The 25,502-nt window shown below is 43.4% G+C and overlaps 1 protein-coding gene across 2 annotated transcripts in view; it reads left to right on the top strand.

The window, feature by feature from the left end:
* The first annotated feature begins 2,826 nt into the window (after positions 1-2,826).
* The window catches only part of senp6a (SUMO specific peptidase 6a), a 41,976-nt gene continuing 19,300 nt past the window's right edge, over positions 2,827-25,502 (top strand). Inside the window, exons 1-13 of one of the 2 annotated variants that reach the window (XM_084314823.1) lie at positions 2,827-3,248; positions 6,342-6,435; positions 6,878-6,941; positions 7,446-7,555; positions 7,691-7,843; positions 11,128-11,148; positions 11,547-11,608; positions 12,992-13,089; positions 14,032-14,440; positions 17,189-17,433; positions 20,984-21,124; positions 21,663-21,696; positions 22,776-22,964. In XM_084314823.1, the coding sequence (XP_084170949.1) occupies positions 3,218-3,248; positions 6,342-6,435; positions 6,878-6,941; positions 7,446-7,555; positions 7,691-7,843; positions 11,128-11,148; positions 11,547-11,608; positions 12,992-13,089; positions 14,032-14,440; positions 17,189-17,433; positions 20,984-21,124; positions 21,663-21,696; positions 22,776-22,964 (1,651 nt within the window). In that variant the 5' untranslated portion in view covers positions 2,827-3,217. The remainder of the gene's footprint in view (positions 3,249-6,341; positions 6,436-6,877; positions 6,942-7,445; positions 7,556-7,690; positions 7,844-11,127; positions 11,149-11,546; positions 11,609-12,991; positions 13,090-14,031; positions 14,441-17,188; positions 17,434-20,983; positions 21,125-21,662; positions 21,697-22,775; positions 22,965-25,502) is intronic. The other variant, XM_084314824.1, reaches the window with a different exon arrangement.

Below are 25,502 nucleotides of genomic sequence, written 5' to 3'. Positions count from 1 at the left end.
CTCAGAATGTTTCACATTCCTTAAACCTTAGCGTGTGTACAAGCTGTATGCATGTGTTAGTAACCGTGCATGCAGTTGAGAGTGACATTACGTTTCTTCTATCCATAGTATCTTATGATGTGTCATGCCAGTCAATATAGTGTATACACTATACAGCTCATTGGCCACGGTTTTCATTTAATGAAAATGGCCTGTTATTTGAATACAATCACCCGTTGTTTGTCGACCAAGATGTCTCTGTGATGGATAGGAATACTATGGTGAACATATTGGAAATCATTGTGTTTGCTATGGCTATGAAACTACTCTGAGTGATACTGTGGATAGTAATAGCCAGTCCTTTGCCAAATAAAGATGACATGACAAATAATGGGACCTACAGTATTCTGGGAAGTATTTTATTCTGCTCGTAAAATCTAGGTCCATGCCATTTTTCATGTGCAAGGAGAACCGAAAACAACATTGGATAAGCTACTATAGATTAAACGTATTTGGCTGAGGTACAACAGTAGTGTCAAATAGCCAAGGAGTTTTTCCTGTGTGGGCATTGAAATTGACTTGTGCTCTTAAGCTGTCTTCACAAGAGCTTCACTGTGTAGCTATATCACATTTGCAGAGGACATGTTGTAATTTACAGTCTATACATACAGTAGACATTTGTTCAAATGTTAGAACATGTGGCCACATACACCTCCCTGTGGTGAGATCCCTGCTATATTGCTTAAATAAATAACATGGAATTATAATATAGAATATCATCAGTATATCGGGAATGCTCCCTCCTCTCTCTCTATCTCCATTTTAATTTAACTGTAAAACACCTACAGTATAGGGTAATACTGCACAAGATTAAGCTATCTGTCATTGTGCTAATTCCATCTAGCCAAGGATGGAAAGTATAGCCTACTGGTACTTACATTTTAATTTACACATATTCAATTACATTTAACAATATATAGGTGATCTTCCTTTTAATTCCACAGGCCAATATTTATCTCGCACACCTGCGGTTACTACTAATTACAGAGATGCTGGACCTACAAAAGGCCTTCGACACTGTCAATCACTCCATTCTGATTGACAAGCTAAAAGCAATTGGTTTTGATAGCTTATCAGTGAGCTGGATGCAATCCTACCTGGAGGGGAGAGAACAGATGGTAGAGGTAAACGGTACTCTATCCCCCCCCCCCCTCACAGTGAGCTGTGGTGTTCCACAAGGAAGCATACTAGGACCGCTACTCTTCCTAATTTATGCAAATGACATGTCATCAGCCTGTGACTGCAACTTGTTCCTGTTTGCGGACGACTCAGCCCTACTAGTCTCTGACAAGAACAAGTTGCAGGTTGAAAAAAACCCTCAGCTCGGAACTAGGCAAAATCTGCATATGGCTCGCTGATAACAAACTATCATTACACATGGGCAAAACAGAGTCCATTCTTTTCGGTTCAAATAACAAACTCAGCAAGACCGACGGCTTCTCAGTTGCAGTGGGTGACAATATTGTCACAAGGAAAGACGAAATTACCTACCTGGGTTCCATCCTAGAGGCAAATCTTTCCTGTGACAAAATGGCATCCAATGTAATAAAAAAAAGTCAACCAACGAACTAGATTCTTGTACCGGATCTCCTCTCTGGTAAACAAGAATACCCTGAAGACTCTGGCAGGAGCACTCATTCAAGGGTACTACGACTATGCTTGCACCTCATGGTACCAAAGCACCTCAAAGGCACTAAAAACAAAATTACAAACATCACAAAACAAACTGGTCAGACTACTACTTGACCTTACCCCCAGAACCCACCTCACCCCTGCCCACTTTGACAACCTAGGATGGCTTAGAGTAGACGACAGAGTACAACAACTTGCAATGGGCCTGGTCTACAAGATACACTATACGACTAAGGTACCCATGTACATGTCAAAATACTTCCCAAAGGTCAGTGAATACCACAACCACTACACCAGAGGAAGCTCAACAAATCATGTTAAACCCAGATTCGGCTCAAACAAGGGACTAAATACGTTTAGCAATTATGCCACATCAATGTGGAACGCCCTACCTAAAGCTGTAAAGGAATGTGAATCCCTACCCACATTCAAAACCGCTCTTAAAGAGCACCTACGGGAAGCTGCAATTCGAAACTGGCCACCGTAAATGCCCAAAACCCCCACCACCTCCTAATAGACAGTCTCCTCCCCACCGCATGTATATAATTTATTCCCTCCCCGCCGTATGTATATCTCTCTCCCACCCACCCCCTCCTAATGTACAGTCCCCTCCCCATCATATGTATATACTCTGTCAGGATCTAGGGGTAACAGTACTGTATATTTGAATACCGTTTATGTCACAAATGTATCAGTACTAAATACCTATGTCCCTATGCCATAAATGTCATGTATGTTGTGTATGTCATAAATGTCTATATGAATTGAAAATGGGGGACCCTGATGGAAACAAGACTAACGTCTTTCTCAGGTCTGCATCCCCTTAACAATTGTGTGTATTGAGCCGTACTGTATTGTACCCATTCTGCAATCTGTTAAATAAAGTTTTCATTCATTCATTCAGAAGAAAATTATTTGAAGCTACATACAAAACGTGGTATACATGTAAATAAGTGTTTCTGTGTTAACAAATAGATAATTCCCCCAAAGTACTGTAGGCCACTATATCATTTGAATGAAATAGGCTAACAATGTGAGATGTGTCGTGCCACTGAGGGACGAGGAACATCGCCATCTAGCTATAGGCTAGTATTATTATAACCATAGCCTACTCGTGTCATTTGGGAATGCGAACAACAGAGGGAAGCTATAGCCAGCAAAATATGTTATGGGTTGCCTGGGTTTTCGTGGGTTTTAATTGTGATAAGTAGGGATCACTGGTAGGCATAAGACAAAAGTAGGCTATATTTGACTGTACACGACCCTCTGCATTTTTTTTTTATTACATGGTATTGCTGCTGTGCTTTTGTGCAATTGACTCCTGATATTTTCTCGAATATGCTGCTATTGTTGCAGTAAGTAGAGTAAGCAAAGCCCGAATTTGGAAGCGTAAGATAAGAAGTTGTTAGTGGGCTGCAGCCCGTCCAGCAGCGAGCAGCAGCAGTCAGGCAGCCTGAAGGGTCGCCTCTAGCCTCTACCCTGCTGCTCTCACTGGGTCGCGGATGAGCAACACCACCATCATCTGTGAAGGAACATGGAATAAAACATGGCCCACAATAACAGCTATTTTTTAGAAGGTAAGGTTTGGGCATTCCGCACCACAATTCATACAGACAATGGCATTTCCTATGTCGCAGCGATCCTGGAATCATGATAATCAAAAAAGGAGATATCCTGGTCAACAACAGCGCTATAGTGCCACATATTTGTTTGGTCCCAAATATCTTGTGGCACCAAACGAGTCGGCTAACGCTGGAGAGCTAACGCGGGCTAGCTGTTAACATTATAGGCAAGACACCGTTGGCGTTGCCGAGCTAATAATTATTAACCCATCCCTACCGAGTCGTATCGATAACGACGATGCGAGCCGACAATCGTTAATTATAATATCTAAAAGGCCAAACAGAATTATACGTAGCTAGCTGGATGGAAATGAAGATAAATTGGCTGTGTGGGCAAGTCAAGTGCTAGCCCTGTTAGCACTGGCGGCAGCTCTCTTGGCAATGTGGGACTTGGATGTAGTGACTGCAGGCCTTCCTGTCTGTTAGCTCGGCGGCTAACGTCAGGCTGCTAGTTAACGTTGGATAATGTAAGGATACAGATACAGTATGTGTCCGTGCTTGCTAAGTTGATACCTGGAGACTCTAATTGAGGGTGTCTTGCATGGACAACTCGGCAAATGGAACGTATGAGCAACATTCTAACCTTATAAACAATGCTTTTGTCTGTTTTATGCAATGGTATTGTATTGTGTTCTCGCTGATGGTGGCATTATTCATTTGCACCCCACCGGTGAATTTGTCTGGAGAATGTGCACACTAATACAGTTCATTGAAACCGGTTTAAGAAAACATACCATTGTGGAATGCGAGGGGCAGTATAGATTTGGGGCCCTCATCATCACACAGCCCAGCTTGAAAAAAATATAATAAAAAATAAACATAGTCATCATACCTTGAACATTTCTAATTGTACCATACCATAAATCTTAAAAAAAAAAAAAAAAACTTCAGCCTCAACTGACAGTGTCTACTAATACAGATGCTCAATTGAGAGGGGTTGGAGGCATACAATACTGGTTGATTATATCCTACGACCAGTTGCATTCAGAGTTGTACAGTAGTTAGATTGTCTCCTAGCTGTAGGACTTATAGGCTAATATAGTAGAATAATTAGGGCTACATTTTCCCCTTCTAGCCACTCAAGGTAGGGTGGTATAGAGGAAACAACGCTGTACGCCTAGTTGCTGAGTGTGAGTAAGTTATGGATTTGTTTCTTTTAGTTTTCAGCTACTCGGGCAAAAAAGATAATATAGGTTGGAACCAACCAACTCAATTAGGCCTACTTAGTCTCGACATAAAGGACTGAAAGGATGGTTGAATTGTTTTCAAAAGTGGACAAATTGGCTGGGCAAATAATACATTTGAATATGGTTTACAATTTAACTAGTTGAGGTGCACTTGACCTCACTTACATGACAGTAGAACGGCCCAAAAACTCTTTGCCCATCTCTGACTTGGAGTACCTGACCTCACCTAGCCCAATTATTTACAGAACATCATAAGGTAATTCATTAACAACCTTAAAATAGTATGGCCATCCCTCATTGATACAATATTGAAGGGCCAATCATGATACTATATCATGAATGATACTATACTGTAATAATACCCACCCTGGTCTACCACCACCCCTACTAATTATTTATTATTGTTTCACATTGTTAGATGTCTGATAGGCCTATTCAAGTTGAAAAAAGGCTAGGCCTTTATGATGTGATCATTCTTATTAGTTACTTAACCGTTTCTCATGAAATTAGAACAATTTAACCTATCCCTATGGCAACTAGTTTTCTTTGGACGACCAATTAGAATGGTAACATCATGGTAGTAAGTAAAGTAACATAGCTGTCATTGCTCTGATATAACTGAGTATCCAATTTCACTTATGTGCTAATTGTAACCAATCAGCGTAGCTCCTAAGTACACCACGCTCTTGGGCCCCTTTAGTGAAATGAGCCTAAATGTATAGGCTAGTCTAATAATGTGCAATGCTGCGACGTGGGGCATTCATTAGGGAAGAAGTGGATTTCATGATACACCCTTGCACCCCACTCATAGACACAACTAAGCAATTGATTGATTGGATTTTTCCATCAAAATTAAGTTTTGACTTTGTATTTGAACCCAAGCATACTTTGTTCACTGCTGAATATTGTTGGTCAAATACAAAGGAGTAATTTTAGCTTACTGCCTTAAGACTAATATCATTGCTAACCTTTCCAGCTGTCCTGAATATATATATATATAAAAATACAAACAAGTTCTGTAGTGAGTGTGACATAGCCTAATTTGTGTCTGCATTCCAGAAATAGGCTTAGTAGTAGCCAACACAAAATGGATCTTTTTGCTGAACCAAAAAGCAGAACACCATACAATGGCACAATCTACAGTGTTGAGTGGGTACCACATTTATACACGTTTATCATTCATTTCCTACTACAAGCCCTGCATTGCTGCTGTATACATGGGCTATTTTATTGACATAAGCCTCACAAATAAGAATGACTCAATACAAAGGTGACCGATTAGTAGGGTTGGGCATCGTTTGGATTTGAACGATTCCGTTTCCGTTTCCGATTCTCCATTTCGATTCCTGTTCTAAACTATTCTCAATTCCGATTCTTTGAGGTGCAGGTCAAAACAGGTCACAGCTTATTTCGCAGGAGAATTTTTTTGAAAAATCAAAAAAAAAATGCATACTATTCACATTGTCAGTTGACTTGATACAGTTTAATTTGGTTGCTGTACTGTAACTAGGGTATTAATTAACAAAGTTAAAAAAAAAAAAAAATCGAAATTAAGAATCGAAATGCAAATATGTTACTTCCGTTACTTTAGTTCCAGAACCGGAAGTTAGGAACCCTATTAGAACCGGTTCTCGGTGCCCAACCCTACCGATTAGTAAGTGATGTTTGTTTTTCAGCCACCAAAAGGTTAAAGATATGGCAAGGGACTGGAGGTTAACTGTTTTTCATATCTCATCTAGTTGAAATGATCAGTCGCATCCCTTGTTACAAATGATCATTTCAGCTGATTGTTTTGTCTGGCCTTTTATTTTTTATTTTTATTATCCCTCAACTGATGTGAGTTTGGTTTATTATATTCAAGCTCTGGAGAGAACAGAGGCCAGGCGAGATGGAGGTTACAAGCCGAACTGGAGCTTTTCTTATTCTGGTGACGGTGAAGAGGAAAGGAGACATGAGTAAGCACTTGTCCAGAGACCTCATCTCAGCACCCGGCGCTGCACTGCATCAACCTCCACCACATCTCAAGATAACACAAAGACCCCAATGACATGGTTTTCAGACGCACAGCCTATATATTCCACACCTGAGACACTGCCTTTAGCGCAAACCAACACAGAGCCGGTCACATGTCAAACCTTGTCTGCATGTCCCAATTGTCTTGTGTCGTAGAAGCTTGCATCCGCTCCACATAGGCCCCCCCTCCCTCTCACTCTTCAGCCATATACTGAGCCTGTATTGCTAGAAAGTAACACACACCCATTCCATTTAACATCACGATTCATCAGGAAATAGGCCCCAGTATAGAAATGTGTCGATGCGGAACCCACACGCACTTCATTCTGACTGTTTTCCCCTCTCCTCCCTTTCCTTTTTATTTTTTCTTTGTCTGCCTCTCAGTACTTCTGTGGTGACCATGGAGGAGGTGGATAGACAGCAGCAGACCTCCCCTGAGGGGAAGAAGGTATAGAGCTCCCCTCTCCCTCTCTCTCTCTTTCTTTCTCTCCGCCTCATGACTCACATCCCTGGCATTGTTACTCCCAGCGGGCCGCGGGGCTCTCTCTGATCGGTCCTGTTGCCGGTGCGGTCGCTGCCAAATCCTGCCTGGCGCCGCGTCATGTCACAGGGGGGGCAGTGGCACTCAGAAGACCCAGGCAACCGCCATGCGGGGCCGCCCCAGACTGCTGCTTCTGCCCTAATGTTGTGTTCATGTTCGACAGGGATAACGCCCTCACTATGGCAGAGTAAAGGTTACCGCAGTGCAGAGTCTAATATAATTTAAGTGAAAGAATTGTGGTTTTATTCTTATGTCTTTCCATCCTAATGTTGTTTTTTGGTTCCCTTATACTGATGATAATTAGAGATGTAACCTATATGGCACGGTGTATGACAAAAGGACATGTTCTGAAATTATATTAGCAAACAGGTCCTTGTGGTAAAGAATAATATTTTCTTGTCTTTCCACCAGTCTCCCACCCTTAGGCATTTCTCCCCTGCGGATCCCTTGAGAACATATGAAAACAGGCCAAATAATCACACACGGCCCCTGAGCAAACTAGCACCTGGAAAGAGGCACAGGTATGGCATATTGTTTCATCGCTGTGTACTCTGTGCATGCTATTACATCTCTCAAGTCTTTAAGTGAGAGTATCTCTTGTAACCGAGTGATCCGTCGACAAGTGATGCAGTCTTTGTGTTTTCTCTTTTCTCCAGCGACTTCCCCCACACAGTAGCAACGTTACCCCCTATGCCTAACAGAACCAACTATTTCATCGTTAGTCCAACACCATCTCAAGGAGTAGTTTTACAAGGGAGACACTTTCAGCATACTCATATGCCTTCTGCAATAAGGAAACCTGTCCAAAGGTAAAATATTCTGTTTAAAAAAACAAGCATATTTTTTTCTTGTGTAGTACATGACGTTATTGCCAGTGTTTCCCACAGAATTTGATTCTGCTTGTGGCTCTGAGAGGATGATCAAGCAAATAAATAAATATATATTATATTTACTATATATATAATATTAGGCCTAACAGATATACAGTGCTCTACTTTCTAATTAAATAACTGAACTTTAAATACATATTCAGTAACGAGCTGAGTGAGCCTATCATTTCCTGGAAGAGGAAACACTTGTAAGCTAGGACAGGTATATCTTGTAAGCTAGGACAGATATCTTGTAAACTAGGACAGGTATGTCTTGTAAGCTAGGACAGATATCTTGTAAACTAGGACAGGTATGTCTTGTAAGCTAGGACAGATATCTTGACTTGTAAGCTAGGACAGGTATATCTTTAAGCTAGGACAGGTATCTTGACTTGTAAGCTAGGACACGTATATCTTGTAAGCTAGGACAAGTATATCGTGTAAGCTAGGACAGGTATATCGTGTAAGCTAGGACAGGTATATCGTGTAAGCTAGGACAGGTATATCGTGTAAGCTAGGACAGGTATATTGTGTAAGCTAGGACAGGTATATCGTGTAAACTAGGACAGGTATATCTTGTAAGCTAGGACAGTTATTTTTATTGGTTGAGCTTTGACATGCATTATTCTTAATCACATTGACAAGGCACATTACTGAAATAGTACAGCTTAGAATATAGCCTACCTACTGGTTTCTTCTTTCTCTAATGGCTCCCCTATTCTATTCTAAGCTAGGACAGGTATATTTTGTAAGCTAGGACAGGTATATTGTGTAAGCTAGGACAGGTATATCGTGTAAACTAGGACAGGTATATCTTGTAAGCTAGGACAGTTTTTTTTTATTGGTTGAGCTCCGACATGCATTATTCTTCATCACATTGACAAGGCACATTACTGAAATAGTACAGCTTAGAATATACAGGTAGCCTACCTACTGGTTTCTTCTTTCTCTAATGGCTCCCCTATTCTATTCTAAGCTAGGACAGGTATATTTTGTAAGCTAGGACACGTATATCTTGTAAGCTAGGACAAGTATATCGTGTAAGCTAGGACAGGTATATTGTGTAAGCTAGGACAGGTATATTGTGTAAGCTAGGACAGATATATCATGTAAGCTAGGACAGTTATTTTTATTTTTTATTTCTTGAGCTCAGACATGCATTATTCTTCATCACATTGACAAGGCACATTACTGAAATACTACAGCTTAGAATATAGCCTACCTACTGGTTTCTTCTTTCTCTAATGGCTTCCCTAATGGCTGTGTTCCTACCAGAAAAAATATGTTAATTTCTCCATTGGACAATTCCCAAAAGTTTATTACATATTAATAGTAAATATATAACAAATAAAATCGGTAGATAATGCCTCCTCTTAAATCCAAATAAAGCCACTGCCTGCCTATACATTACAGCGCAGCCTGAGATATAATGAAATATAGAATTCAGACCACGTTCCCTCTGATGTATCTGTCACTATACCATCACTACTGCCACCAATATTACTATACCACCACTACTGCCTCCAATATTACTATACCATCGCTACTGCCACCAATATTACTATACCATCACTACTGCCACCAATATTACTATACCACCACTACTGCCTCCAATATTACTATACCATCACTACTGCCACCAATATCACTGAACCATCACTACTGCCACCAATATCACTGAACCATCACTACTGCCACCAATATTACTATACCATCACTACTGCCACCAATATCACTGAACCATCACTACTGCCACCAATATTACTATACCATCACTACTGCCACCAATATCACTGTACCATCGTTACTGCCACCAATATCACTGAACCATCACTACTGCCACCAATATCACTGTACCATCGTTACTGCCACCAATATTACTATACCATCACTACTGCCACCAATATTACTATACCATCACTACTGCCACCAATATCACTGAACCATCACTACTGCCACCAATATTACTATACCATCACTACTGCCACCAATATTACTATACCATCACTACTGCCACCAATATCACTGAACCATCACTACTGCCACCAATATCACTGTACCATCGTTACTGCCACCAATATCACTGAACCATCACTACTGCCACCAATATCACTGTACCATCGTTACTGCCACCAATATTACTATACCATCACTACTGCCACCAATATTACTATACCATCACTACTGCCACCAATATCACTAAACCATCACTACTGCCACCAATATTACTATACCATCACTACTGCCACCAATATCACTGAACCATCACTACTGCCACCAATATTACTAAACCATCACTACTGCCACCAATATCACTGAACCATCACTACTGCCACCAATATCACTGTACCATCGTTACTGCCACCAATATCACTAAACCATCACTACTGCCACCAATATTACTATACCATCACTACTGCCACCAATATCACTAAACCATCACTACTGCCACCAATATTACTATACCATCACTACTGCCACCAATATCACTGAACCATCACTACTGCCACCAATATTACTAAACCATCACTACTGCCACCAATATCACTGAACCATCACTACTGCCACCAATATCACTGTACCATTGTTACTGCCACCAATATCACTGAACCATCACTGTTCTGACTCAACCCTACATAGCACTGTTGCTGTCACTGTTTGTGTAGTGAAGCCTGAACAGCCTCTTGCCTGTAATGTTAACTGTTCTTGCTTCCCAGAGAGTAAGCTTGTAAAAGCAATTGGAAAGTGAACAAGATATACCTGCTCTACCTTTTTATAAGCATTTCCTCTTCCAAAACACTGTACTAGTATCGTTTTCATTTCACTGTAATTTTGCGCTCCTTTCCTCCGATCTGATTCAGTAGTATGTGTGAGTGAGAGCACGTGGGGCAAGGAGGGGCTGTGAATAAATGTGGGTTCTGCACAGCTCTACAATGATATGATAAAGATTGTACCCATTTTAAGCAGTAAGAAAAATACATCAATATGTGTCCGCCAATGCTGATATTGTAGCTGGCTGCCACAAATAAATCTATGTATGGGGAAACACTGATTGTACAAAATATCTTTACCACATTATCGACATAAAGAATAATTTTAACAATATAGGACCTTTTTACTATTTTAAAGAATTTGAAAGTGTTATTTGACCATAAATAATGTTTTATCACTTGGTAATTGATTGCATCAGTAAGACCTGTTTCTTTTTGATTTTCATCCTCAAGCAATCTTGATTTGAAGGAAAGGTAAGACTTGCATTTTAGCTTGCTTTGTTGTTGAATCTGCTCTATTGATCGGCATAGTTTTACCGTTAACACACTATGGATTTCATCTCATGCTATTGTAAAAGTACTTGTGCTTAAGTGCATATCATCTTTCATCTTGCCCCCACCAACCTTTGTTGCCGACCCTACCATTGACCATATTCACATTTTGCTTTTATGTCGCACTCGGATTTGGGTTCCTTCCCACAGGGTGGAACCCAACCTGAGTATTCATCTCCACTCCTCGCAGAATTGCATCATTTGCTTAAAATGCACAGCTCAATTGATTTTATTTGTTAATTTTATTATATCTGTTTGTGTGCCGTGTGTACGGTTACTCTAGTGATTGTACTGACCAGCATGTATTTCCCTTGATTTAGGAATGACTTCAAGCAAGCAGTAGAAGTAGATAGCATCATTCTCACCTGTCCAGAAATCCCAGGTACAGTACACAGACCACGGGTCACATAATGCCTTGTGCATCTTTTGTCTGTGTGGCTGTCGAATTAATTACATTAGACGGATCTCTCAAAAGAATGACACACCCTAAAAGATGCAACATATCAGTCTGTAGAGCTTAATTAAAATGATATATATATATAATATATATATTATATTAAATATAATTTTCAGACTCAACATTTTCTTTTCTTTTTTTTGCCGCCTACTATGCGCTTTTTTCACCGGTGTGCAACGACACCCAATAGTTCGACAGAGCGAGAAGGAAGAGTGCATTTTTCTATTTAGCGGTGTTGATAATTGCCAGATAGCTGGTGTTGAATTTCGATGGGTACGCGGTGTTCTGCTGGGTGGGAGCGGATGAAGGGAAATTGTGTGTGTGTGTGTGCACTCTGTATACCAGTGACAGCCAACTGTGTGGCTGTCGGCGGGGCTGCAGATCTGCGCTGAGCCTCCTTCCTCTGTCTGCCAGAGGGGGATTGCAGGCCTCTCAGTTTAATCCGCAAAGCTCCTATGAGAGGAAGGAGTGGCTGCCTGCCTGCTTGGCTGCCACAGATGAGCAAAGAGAAGAAGCTCACGCACACACACACACATAGTCACACAGTGGCTAATACAGCCACAGAGGCCCAGGCAACTCTCAGCAGGAACACTGGTTTGACGAGATGTTTTTGTACAAGGTGACCTTGTCGTGAAACTGGTCTTAACAACAAGCATTTTTCACATCATCGTTCGCCACCTGCTTGAAATATTGGATATTAAGAATTGCTCTCTGCATTTTCTGGCTTCTCTTCTGTTTTTAAAGGCACTGTAAGTGGTATTTATTTGTTAGAATAAATGGTCTACATGTTAAAATAATAGCTCTACATTCCGACAGCCATCACTGATATACAGTGTTTGGTCTGTACTCGGTAATGTGCATCTACCAGTCCCTCCGCTCTGCAGTATTCAGAAAATACACATTATCCAATCAGGAGAGAGAACTCTACACTGAATAGAAAATGGTCTGACAAAAATAATAAATAAAAACTAGTTTTAAGCTAATATGTGCTTTAAACGGGTAAAATAACCTGCCAGTGCAGTAAGCAAATCTGGCTTGGCAAGATTTCTTAAAATTAGTAAAATGATCTATGGTTCTCTCTCCTGATTTGGATAAAGTGGGAATGGATACAAGAAAAAGAAATGTCTGCAGAGCTTAGGGACTGGGAGACGCATGTTACTGACCAAACACTATATACCAGTGATGGTTGTCAGACTGTTGAGCTATTTATTATTTGAACAAAGAAATGCCACTTACAGCATCTTTAATGTTATCTAACGGATGAGTCATGTTTTTCTCCCCCTCCGCTGTTGTTCTCTCCTCTTGCAGGTGATGAGAACATGAACGTTAAGCGGCGCATTCAGCAAAAGCATCGGCGGTCACAGGAGGGCTGCTGTAGCTTCAGCTCGCCGGTCAAAGCAATAGAGGTAAGAGAAACGCTAGACGACTGATGTATGTCGTGTTTATTTGAGAAATCTAAATACGTACACATAATGCTGCACAGTAGTCATTGCATCCATTAAAACCCATCATGGATATAAACACAATAAAGCCAAATAGGCTTATTGTAGTTCACTGTGGTGATTATGGTGGTGGTGGTGATGAAAGTCTGGCCAACAGGGTTCCTCTTTAGGAGTTGTCCTGTTTACCACGTTGCATGAGGACTCTGACCCTGACAGACTGGAGTTGTTTCTTCCCCCCTCGGCCTCTATCTCTCTCTCTCTCTGTCTCTTTCTCTCTCTCGCTCTCGCTCTCTCTGTCTCTTGCTCTCTCCCTCCCTCCCTCTCTCCCCCCCCCCCCCCTCCCTCCCTCTCTCCCCCTCTCTCTCTCTCGCTCTCTCTGTCTCTTGCTCTCTCCCTCCCTCCCTCTCTCTCCCCCTCCCTCTCTCTCTCTCTCTCTCTCTCTCTCTCTCTCTCTCTCTCTCTCTCTCTCTCTCTCTCTCTCTCTCTCTCTCTCTCTCTCTCTCTGTACACCGTCCTCTAAACCGCACCTCTGGCAGTGCAGCTGGAGCCACACATAGTTTTAGAGATATATCAAAGTGTTGGAGCAGGGCCTGTTTAATGCCAGCACTTCGTCTTCAGCCGTTAATTTCAGCCGAATGTGCTAAAAAAAAACGACACTCGTATAACGGCGCGATTGGCATTCAGTCTAAAGACGAGACGAGATAAAATATTCTTTTGTTGATCTCCTTGGGGAAATTTGGGCGTCATAGTAGCATGGGGGAGGGGGGAGGTACAGGTATGGGCAGGGTAATGGTATAAACGCATAAATATAGGCAAATGAAAACAGTGTAAACAATATAATTAATTCTGAATATAAGAATATGAAGTAAACGATGCAGATGAAGTCTAACCTGAACCTCCCCGCAGCCCCTGCAGCCAAGCGTTCACCCACCGGTGTGCGGGAAGTGCAACAAGCCCAGCGAGGACCATGGCGAGTGTCAGCACTGTGGGACCAGCCTGGACACGCCCTCCTGCCAGCACGTCCAGCAGGCTCCGGCTTCGTCTCCGGCCCCCAGGCCCCCCATCCGCTCCCAGCCTCCCCCCGGGCCCAACAACCTGCAGCAGCTCAGCAAGAACTTCTACAGCGCCGCCTCCACCATGAGGGCACCCCGTATGGAGATACTGCCGGTACGCATCACCAGCGCCAGGGGCAACCTCCTGCCTCCACACAACGGGAGGCCCGCTGGGCTGGCGGGGACCTCCAGCTGCTGCGGGGCCAGGGTTTCTCCCAAAGGCAAGAGGACCGCGGCCAAGCAGCACGCGCTCAACGACCTCAGTAAGTTCCCCTGCCCCGCTCACCGCTCACCTGGTTCCATGGTCATTGGCATCAATTCCTCATTTTATTACAATTCATAATGGACACAATACATTGTTCATGGAATAAATTGACACACTGGCAGAGCAGGAAACAAACCTTTTCACTTAACTGGCCCCAGTCACTGGTACTAGGTCCATATGTTCACCAGACACTCTGACATTACATGAACACTTTGAACAGTGATTGTTAGTGTTTGGTTGGTGTTAAAGATGGGAATTTAACACCGGCCTCTAGCCACATTCTAAACAACCAGACTATTTTCTATTAAATTTGTGGGGAAGAAGTGGTGCCTGGTTTAATAAATATCAACCCACCAGCCGTTGTTACTGTTCCTTTGATGTTTTATACACGTTATGTTCAAGAACTGAATATGAATCTATTTAAAGTATCTTGTATCTATTTAGCCCACATAGGGGAGATCAGGAGTGTCATGCATTCACATCAAAACTAAACTGATTAGTGATTATAGTGATCGCTGTGAATAATTCCTTGAGCTGTTTGTCATGTTTGTGTCTCATTAGACCTGCTGCACGGCATCAATAGGTTGTTCTCAAGCTCGTGAAATCCTAGATCTCAGAGGAAGTGTATACGAATCACTCTTAACCCGACTGAAGATCATGGCGTGTTCTGTGCGTGGCGAAATCATGCGCTGGGCTCCACAGCCGTCTTGTGCAGCTGGGAGGGAATCCGTGAATTTCAGTGAATTATTCACACGCATGTGGAGTGCAGCTCAGGCAGGAGGACACAGCAGTTATGCACTCGCAGCATCTTCAGCCGACGTCGGCTCATTCCGGATGCATCAGTCGGGGCTCGACGCGCCCATGTGGCCCATTTTAAACCCACCAGCCCGCTCTCATCTCAGACACATACACTAAAGCTGTTGCCACTGCTGCTTGCTACGCTGCTATCTACTGCCTCCCCAGCCTCTCGCCTGCTTGCCTCTGCTTTGTACCATCACACACATGTTGTCTACGGCTGGTTGGAATTGCCTTTGGTTTACCGTCACAGACGGTTCTGTTGCATTATCATCAACATGTTATAGCAACATGGTCAAAATATCATCAACATATCAAAATATCACGGGGGGAGACAGTGGCTCAGGAGGTAGAGCGGTCGTCTGGTAATCGGAAGGTTCCCGTTCCGATTCCCGCTCCTCCCGGGCAGCGTGTCGAAGTGTCCTTCAGCAAGACACTTAACCCCTAATTGCTCCCGACGAGCGGGCTGGCACCTTGCATGGCTGCCTCCGCCGTCGGTGAGTGGATGGGTGAATGTGAGGAACAAAATTGTAAAGCGCTTTGGATAAAGCGCTCTAGTATAAATGCACCATTTACCATTTCACATGTCCGTGTAAAGTCGTCAAGACAAGAGTATAAGCCGTTTCTGCTTTGATATATCTTTCTATCTAATCGTTTGCCCTCTTGCAATTTTGGGCAGGCTCGCACCCTGAAGAGCAGAGCTATGTTACCGTTTTACTGCAATAAATAGTTAAAATTACGATGCTCCGTATACCGAAATGTTATTATATGATCAGCAGGACTGGGGGCGGTTAATGTTTCCAAGTTTCCATAACGTCTAATTGCAGCTAACATGTGTTTTACTTAGTGACCACAAACCCCAAAGCATCCGCAGCTCTCCATTCCCACAGTTCACCCACAGTCACATTTCTACCGTTGACAAGTGAGGGCCACATGTCGTAGAAAGAGACTGCTAGGAATACCTGCGTTTTCATAGCTTTCATAGGCCTTATATCAACTGACGACATGTCAAATGGCTGCGGTCAGTAAGTGGGAGGTGTCACGTTAACTCACTCTCCCTTCGTGATCCGCTTTGGGACCCGTGGACTCGAATGTTATACGGCAGTCGTTATGGTGGTTTAAGGTTAGCAGAGTAGCACTCACAGACAGCTGGTCCCAGCAGGGGGGAGGGTTGCTGAAGGTTGCACGGGCTAACTTAATATCAAACATCGAATTAAAAGACAGGAAGGAGTGATTATTATTATATTATTAATCCTGGAGCTGCTCATAATCGAGTGAAGTTAGGTTCATATTAGCTCCAGCTCAAATAGTGAGGAAATGAGTGGCTGCTCGGTCCGATACCTTCTCTCTCTCTCTCTCTCTCTCTCTCTCTCTCTCTCTCTCTCTCTCTCTCTCTCTCTCTCTCTCTGTACGTTCAATGACTATGTTTATTTATTAATTTCTTACCCAGGGACCGTGCACATTAATCAGCATCTTCAGTTTCCACATCAATGTGCCAGAATTAGCTAATGAGCTAGTTTTCATCTGTAGTCCCTGCCTAACATGCATGTCTTCATGGTGTGGGAGGAAACCCACGTGAACACAGGGAGAACATGTAAACTCCAAACAGTCCTGCCCAGGACCTTCTTGCTGTGAGGCAGCAGTGCTAACCACTCTGCCCCGCCCCAATCTGTGATGTTTTACCACTTTGATAGTACCTCCAAAGATGACATCACCAATTAAGGTGAGGCAGAGTGACCATATCGACCACTAGGACAGCAAAATGACCATGTGTTAAGTTACTCTTTAAATCCAGTGCATGAAAAGTGTGTCCGCCTGTCTCCGTTACCTCAATAACGCCTCTCCATTGTGGATCCCATCATGAAAGAGTTTAAGAAATCCCCGTTAAACATCTACCAGGGCCCTCATCGGTAACAATAACGAGTGACATTTGCAACGCTCTTGTTTCCAGTTGTCTTGTCCAGCGATGACGAGGAGGCGGACAACGCCAGCACAGGGAGTGTCAACAGACTGGACAGCGTCTCTCCTCGACCCGCAGACTCCGCCCACTCCTCGCCGGCGCCCTCTGGTGGCCGAGTGGAGGCAGCGGTGAAGAGCACCGGGGAGCAGGAGGACATCACCTACGAGTTCTTTGATGACGATGTCGACACAACAATCTCATTAGCACACCCCAGGAGACCCCGCGTGAAAGATCAGGTATGTTTTGTTATGCCTAGTGGTAACGGTGCATAAAGTTCTTGTCCAAACTATGGCATGGCCCCCCCCAATTCTGTCCCTCTGCAACATTGAGTGATAAGATCTTCAGTTTGGTTATCCCGATTAGATTTAATACGTTCGGAAAGGGATGTTGAAATAAATTGTTTAATACAAGGCATATTATTAGCACAACATGTTATTATATTGTATGAATAGTCCTGCAAGTGGAATGAAATTATAGTACATCATAGTACATTGGCTTTAGTCTCATTTAAAGGTAGGGTCAGCAATTTCTTTTTAAAACCATTTCTGTAATATTTGATGAAATCTGCTGCCAATAAATCAAATGAGAAAAGGTCTCTGTGACTCTTCCACACCCTGCAATCAGACATTCCAAAAAAAAAAAAAAAAAATAATGTTGGCCGCTAAGTGAATCTGAAAACGCCACCATTGTGTTCCTCTTCGTAAAGTACATAAAACCACCTGCCAATCAGAGGGCCAGAAACCTTTTATTCTTTATTTATTCATTTTAATCCACTTTAAAGCAACACGCCAACTTTTTGGAAAATCTGCTTATTTTCCATCTACCCTGGATTTAGACAAGCAGATGCCCTTTTCTTTTTTTAAACTTCATTTTTTAGCGTTTATCGCTTTTTCTGGTCAAGCATGACCGACAGAAACAGGTTGAATGGGATATAGATCAGGGAAAGACACTCTGAGAAAATACGGCGAGTCCGGGAGTCGAACTCGTGTACCCCAGATCCGTGACGCACACGGTTGTCCCCGACGCCGAAATAGCGCTGAGATACGTGGTGAGCTACTGGAGCTCCCCTGATACATACCCTTTTCTTCTCTGTGCATACATTAGGCTTAGGGAACAGCCGCACCGTTAGCCTAGCTTAGCACCATTCACTGGAAGTAGGTGTGCCAGTGTAGCATAGTTCCCAACAGTCACACAATGCACTCCAAATATAACTCCAAAACTTTCCTGTAAACATGTGAATCTTTTTTTTTTTTTTTTTATAATTTGACATTTTCATTTTTTAAGCAGATATATACTCTGAACTATTTTGACGAACCCATGCTGCCTGGTGGGCACAGTGATTTCATCTCCTCAAAAGCCCTGTTGCTTTTTGAAAAACGGGACTTTTGAGGTGATGAAATCACTGTGTTGTATTTGGAGTGTATTTCGTGACTGTTGGGAACTAGGCTACACTGGCACACCCACTTCCAGTGAATGACACTAGGCTAACGGTGCGGCTAAGCCTAATGCATGCACAGAGAAGAAAAGGGTATGTATCTGCTTTTCTAACTCCAGGGTAGATGGCAAATAAGCTAATTTCCCAAAAAGTTGGCATGTTCCTTTAAAGCTGCCTGTGCCTCTAGGAGTCTGTGGAAATCCTTTCTTGTGCTCGCATGGTGTCAGGCTTGATACGTGTTAAGCTCACTCTTGCTAATTTCACTGAAATTGCCTACTAGGGGTAGGAATCACCAGTTTCATCACGATACGATATCGATTCTTTGGACAACGATACGATATTTGCCTATCACAAAGTCTGCCACGATACGATTCGATTCAGGTGCCTGCGATCGATATGAGACTATATTATATGCCCATTTAACACAATCCGTAACATTTAGATCGACTCAAAAAAGGCAACGGAAATATCATTTGACATTTTTATTTTTGAGCTCTTCCAGACATTTAAATGAAAAACAATCTATTGTTTTTAATACAAATAGACCTCCTGTTCACTGTAAAGTGCCACGTTTTGATATATTGAGCTTTAAACTTTTTTTGGAACTCACAATACGCAACCTAAAACCCCTTCCTCTCCCAAACCGTTCCTGCAATTGTTTTATGTTGCATGATGATCATGAATACATTTACTATGTGTAACGGAGGTACCGCAGTATATCCACAGTCACAAGGTACAAGTCGTGAAGTGGCTGTGGACGTTAAGCGGTACTGCAAGTAAACTCACTCCCCAGAGGCATCCAGACCCGGAAGCATTGCTTAGTGGTCTGTGATGCCGCCCGTGATGCGGGCGTCCGGGGTTCAACTCCCACTCAGGGCGATCCCTTAACAGGGGTCGAATCGACTAAAAAACACAACGCAAACAAGATCACACCGGCTACACGTGGTGCCGTTAGACCCGGATGCCCTGGGTGGAGTGAGTTTAGAGGGGTGAGTGTAACGGAGGTACCGCAGTATATCCACAGTCACGAGGTACAAGTCGTGAAGTGGCTGTGGACGTTAAGCGGTACTGCAAGTAAACTCACTCCCCAGAGGCATCCAGACCCGGAAGCAAGAAGTGAATTCACTTCTTGCTTAGTGGTCTGTGATGCCGCCCGTGACGCGGGCGTCCGGGGTTCAACTCTCACTCAGGGCGATCCCTTAACAGGGGTCGAATCGACTAAACACAACGCAGACAAGATCACACCGGTCATATATGTATTGTATTTTTTATGTTTAAATATCAACATTATTTGTCCATCCTAAGTACATTTACTATAAATATACTATACTTCATCTGGTCTTTCCAAACGCACACACACATAGAAAGGGAGAATGCCTGCCCCCCCCTTTCCCAGTCCACACTCTGCTTACGCTAACGTAACGTTAATTTCGGTCTTTAATGCGACGTGGGCATAAAGGAATGGCGAGGATTGCAATCAAAGCATGTTGGATGCATTTGACCCGTTGCGGAATAAAACAGCAGGGACTTGTTTTGGGTCGTAAAATAGGCACACTAGCCTTGCTCTGTTGCAATGTCCGCGTTCCAGACGCTACTGCTGTGTGCTGTTGATCCGAGCGGATACGACTCTACAGAGTCCACGGATTTTCAAGATAAGAGTATCGCAATATGAATCGATCTTTTTATGTTGCATCGATCCTATTGGATCATTGATAAAATAATATATCGATCTGGATCGATGTATCGTCCCACCCCTATTGCCTCCCCTACCTTTTTAAATGAGGACTCATGGAATGTTTAGAATGTCCATCTTTCCTCCATACTGGAAGAGACAATGTGCATAACAACAGTTGCTATGTGTTGATATATGAGACTGTGGCATATATAAACAAAAATGTATATTAATACTGGATCTTATAACAAGCAAACAAAACAGTAATATGCTTTCCCGATCCTTTACCTACTCTACCACAGAAATGAGGCATTATATTTTTGAAAGTGGTTACCAATGGTTACAGGCAGCCATGTTGGAAGGGAGAGAGAGCAAGTCCTCTTTTGTTTGACCCCGTCAGACTGCTTGAGCACTCATTCGCACTCGGTAGCAAGATTACTGTCTGTGTTTTGTATGAGAATGACGAGTTTCCCAAGGTAGGTGTTTGGATGGTATTTTGCAGCAATTCTGAAAAGATAAGAACATCTGTGTGTGTGTGATATCTCTCTCATGCTGTTTACAAAGCAAACATGGCCTGCAGGTGCAAACCAGATGGGTTAATGACGTCATATGAAAGTGTACAGAACCGCAGAGGACGACAACAAGCCTCTTAATGCGTCCCTCTTATCTTATCTTGCAGTTTGGAAAAAACGCTCCCGAGCAGTTTTCACCGCGGGTAAAGAAACCCAGAGTCACGGCCAACAAGTGCGAGAGCATAATCCTGGAGTGTCGGAGTGTGAGAGTAGGGACTCTGCGCAGGATGGTGACTAAACCCGTCATTGTGAGTACCGTGATATCTCTGTCTCTCTCTCTCTCTCTCTCTCTCTCTCTCTATCTTTGTCTCTCTCTCTCTGCTTGTGTATCCCCACACCATCTCTCTTGTCTCTCTCTCTGTCTCTGTCTCTCTCTCTGTCTCTGTCTCTCTCTCTGTCTCTCTCTCTGTCTCTGTCTCTCTCTGCTCGTGTATCCCCACACCATATCTCTCTCTGTCTCTGTCTCTCTGTCTCTGTCTCTCTCTCTGTCTCTGTCTCTCTCTGTCTCTCTCTTTCTCTCTCTCTCTGTCTCTCTCTCTCTGCTCGTGTATCCCCACACCATATCTGTCTCTGTCTCTGTCTGTGTCTCTGTCTCTGTCTTTCTCTCTCTCTCTCTCTCTGCTCATGTAACTCCACACCATACCTCTCTCTCTCTCTCCCTGAGCGCACTCTGCTGGCGGCTGCTGAGATATTGCCAACAGACTGCTGTTTTCACTGCAATGCCCCTGTTGCCTCTTAACGGTGCCCCTGATAAACGGTTTTCTTGCTCTTTTTTATGTCTTGCAGTTTTCCATTGATCACATCCAGCTCGAGACCGTAGGTACGGAACACCATCCCATTTTCAATCTCTTAATGCACAGACCGCTGTGGGTTTTTATTTGGTCGCTGTGTTGGTTATGTTAAAACGGGTTCTATCCACAGAATTAGAATCCCAAGTCGAGGTTATTTGATGTGCGTCTTCTTGTAAATATGCACTGGTCTAGTGCATGAGACTCAAAAAGTTTAATAACAATGTCGTCTCACTGAAGATGCTGACATTGGTTTCTCAAGGTAGATTTGCTGAAGCACGTACGCCTTCTGTTTCTCAGCAATGCCCTGTCTCACATTCATATCGTTAACTTGCACACATTCACACCAGGGAATTGCCAAGTACAACCACAGCCAGTGACTGTTGGCTTCTGACCATCTCCTCTTGATCGTTTTGGGGTTGAGGTACCTTGCTCATGGGCACAACAGAAGTGGGTGTCAAAAGGTGCTTTAAGTGGTATTTTAGTCTCCCGGGCCCTCCTACTCTGCAGTAAACACAAAATAAATGTTCTGGTATCCCATTCCCACTTTGTCCAATCAGGAGAGAGAACTCCACGCTGCAAAAATGGTCTGACAAAAATAAGAAATTAAAACAAATATGTGCTTGAATAAAGTAATCTGCCAGCTAATTTGGTGGGATTTGGTGAAATAAGTAAAAATATCTAGTTCTTTCTCCTGATTGGATAAAGTGGGAAGGGATACCATAAAATGTATTTAGTGTTTACTGCAGAGTGGAGAGACTGGGAGACCCATGTTACTGACCAAACGCTGTATCAGTGATGGCTGATATTAACAAATAAAATACCACTCTTCCAGCCCCTTTTTAAGGGGGAGCATTGTTCACCTCCCCTCCCAGAATGTCCCCTCGTTCCCAGGATCAAACCGGCGACCTTCGCCGGCCACGCTCCCACTCCTCTTAACCTCTCAAGGGCACCGCTGTCATGTATAAAATCCCACATTCTGATTCTCATGCACCTGTCCCCGTTTTGAAACCATCGATGAGCAGATGAGATCACCATCAGAATACACCGTACGGTCTCTTCCATCCGCTCTAACCGCTGGGTTCCGTCCCGCCGCATCTCTCCCCGCCAGGCCCAGAGGACGACTCCCTGGAGAAGGTGAGCCTGCGGGCCTCGGAGCTGGTGAGCTGCGAGTGGTGCAGCGTGCGGAAGCTGCCGGTGCTCTTCTTCCAGACCACCCAGGAGGAGTGTGTCCGGCTGCGCACCCAGCTCAACATGTCTCAGGAGGAGGGAGGGCTGTGGTACGACTGCGCCGGGAACCGTGAGTACGCCGCCGCGCGACGCATTTCTCAGCCGCTCTTGTCGGCACCGCTGTAGCCAAGGGCACGCGTGGCTGAATCTATTTGACGTTGTTACTGTGGGTGTCCCCAGCTGAAGTAATACAACAACAAAAAAGGCCAGCACACTGACGGAGATATATATAGAGAGAGAGAGGCTCTCTGGATGCAAAAATAGGAGGTAGGCGTATCTGTGTCTATGTTAACCTTCTGTAGTATGGTAGTGAAATGGTTAACCCTTTGTCGTGTGGCAGTGAAAGGGTTAACCGTCTGTATTGTCACCGTGAAATGGTTAACCATTTGGTATTTTGGTAGTGAAAGGATTAACAATCAAGAGATGACTTCACTAGAGTGAATACAGAGGGTTCGCCACAAGATGATTGTAAACCATTGTTGAGCCTCAAAAACAGGGAGACCAGATTAGAGTTTGCAAAAAAAAACATTAAAAAAAAAAGTACAGTGCTGGAACAACATCCTATGGACAGATGAGATCAACTTGTACCAGAATGATGGCAAGAGAAGTGTGGGAAAGGAACTGCTCATGATCCAAAGCATACCACCTCATCGGTGAAGCACGGTGGTGGTGGTAGTAGTGGTGGTGGGCATGTATGGCTGCCAATGGAACTGGTTCCCTTGTATTTATTGATGATGTGTCTGCTGACAAAAGCAGCAGGGTGAATTCTGAAGTGTTGCGGCCAATATGATCCATCGTATCATATTCAGCCAAATGCTTCAGAGCTCATTGGACTGCGCTTCACAGTGCAGATGGACAATGACCCGAAGCATACTGCGAAAGCAACCAAAGAAGTGGAATGTTATGCAATGGCCAAATCAATCACCTGACCTGAATCCAATTGAGCATGCATTTCACTTGCTGAAGACGAAACCGAAGGGAAAATGCCCCAAGAACAAGCAGGATCTGAAAACGGTTGCAGTAGAGGCCTTGCAGAGCATCACCAGAGACGAGACCCAGGGCTAGATCCACAAAGAATGGATTGCACGGTGCTAATTGCACCCTTACTTACAATTCATTATGAATTGAAAATAAGGGACCCCAAGATGAAAGTCTTTTTCTGTTCTGCATCCCCTTAACAATTGTGTGTATTGAGCCGTACTGTATTGTACCCATTCTGCAATCTGTTAATAAAATTCTCATTCAATCAATCACCTGCGCGGCAGAATGGGTACAATACAGTACGACTCAATACACACAATTGTTAACACATTGGTCGCCAAAAAACGGCGTACAGTTTGCCCGCCATGCGTTGAACGCCAAGAACGGCGAAAGCCGTTTTTTTAAATCAATATTTCATTTTTTCGCCATGGCATTCATAATTCATCCAGCCAACCTCCGGGACTGCAGCGGGACCCTGAATGAGATTGCAACACCTCAATACCGCCGCCTGGTGGATGGTCGGGCGAGTTACACTCTCAAAACCGGAAGTTGTGATCGGTGCGTCGAGGAAATCCCTCCGGCAGTAATATTTTGCTATGGGACTACAGACAAACACTGGCGTGCATTTGGATCACTTCCATAACGCAATAATCGATATGATTTCGGAGTTTATTGCGCCATACAAACCGGAAATGGATCTAGGCGATCGACGTCAAATAATTGGGATCTTTTTCTTCCAGTCTCATCGGCGAACGGTAAGAGGACAGTAACGTTATTTTCAGCCCGATTGTGGGTTTCTTTGTTTGTCTGATCAATATATCAACCCATACTACATAAAGCCGTTACTGACGATAAAGGAATTATAGACGACCCCCGCCCCCCCTTTCCTCCACGCATGAGGAAGCATAATGTATACCGATCATATACGGTACATTTGCATTTTTTTATATAGCGTGTATAGGAAAGAAACTGCAATCGATAATCTAGGGCTGGGCGATATGGCCTCTAAATGATATCGCGATATATTTTGGCTATATCGCGATACACGATATATATCGCGATATTTTTACATTTCATCTAAAGCACTTAAAAAAATAAAATAAAATACAGTCACGCCAACATGATGATTCTAGTAGTCCCTGCAACATATGTCTGCATTAAACCATTCTTTATTTATACTGTACTGTAGTCATTAGTGGTTTCTATTGGAACATTTTATTTTGCAAAAGGGGTAAATCTTCCACCACTGTAGGGGATCTGTCAGGGGTACTACGACTATGCTTGCACCTCATGGTACCAAAGCACCTCAAAGGCGCTAAAAACAAAATTACAAACATCTCAAAACAAACTGGTCAGACTACTGCTTGACCTTACTCCTAGAACCCACCTCACCCCTGCCCACTTCGACAACCTAGGATGGCTTAGAGTAGACGACAGAGTACAACAACTTGCAATGGGCCTGGTCTACAAGATACACTACACGACCAAGGTACCCATGTACATGTCAAAATACTTCCCAAAGGTCAGTGAATACCACGATCACAACACCAGAGGGAGCTCCACAAATCATGTCAAACCCAGATTCGGCTCAAATAAGGGACTAAACACGTTTCGCAATTATGCCACA

Source organism: Notolepis coatsorum (assembly GCF_963971535.1).
Source record: "Notolepis coatsorum genome assembly, chromosome: 5".
Taxonomy (NCBI): domain Eukaryota; kingdom Metazoa; phylum Chordata; class Actinopteri; order Aulopiformes; family Paralepididae; genus Notolepis; species Notolepis coatsorum.
This window is presented reverse-complemented; position numbering and strand designations above follow the sequence as displayed.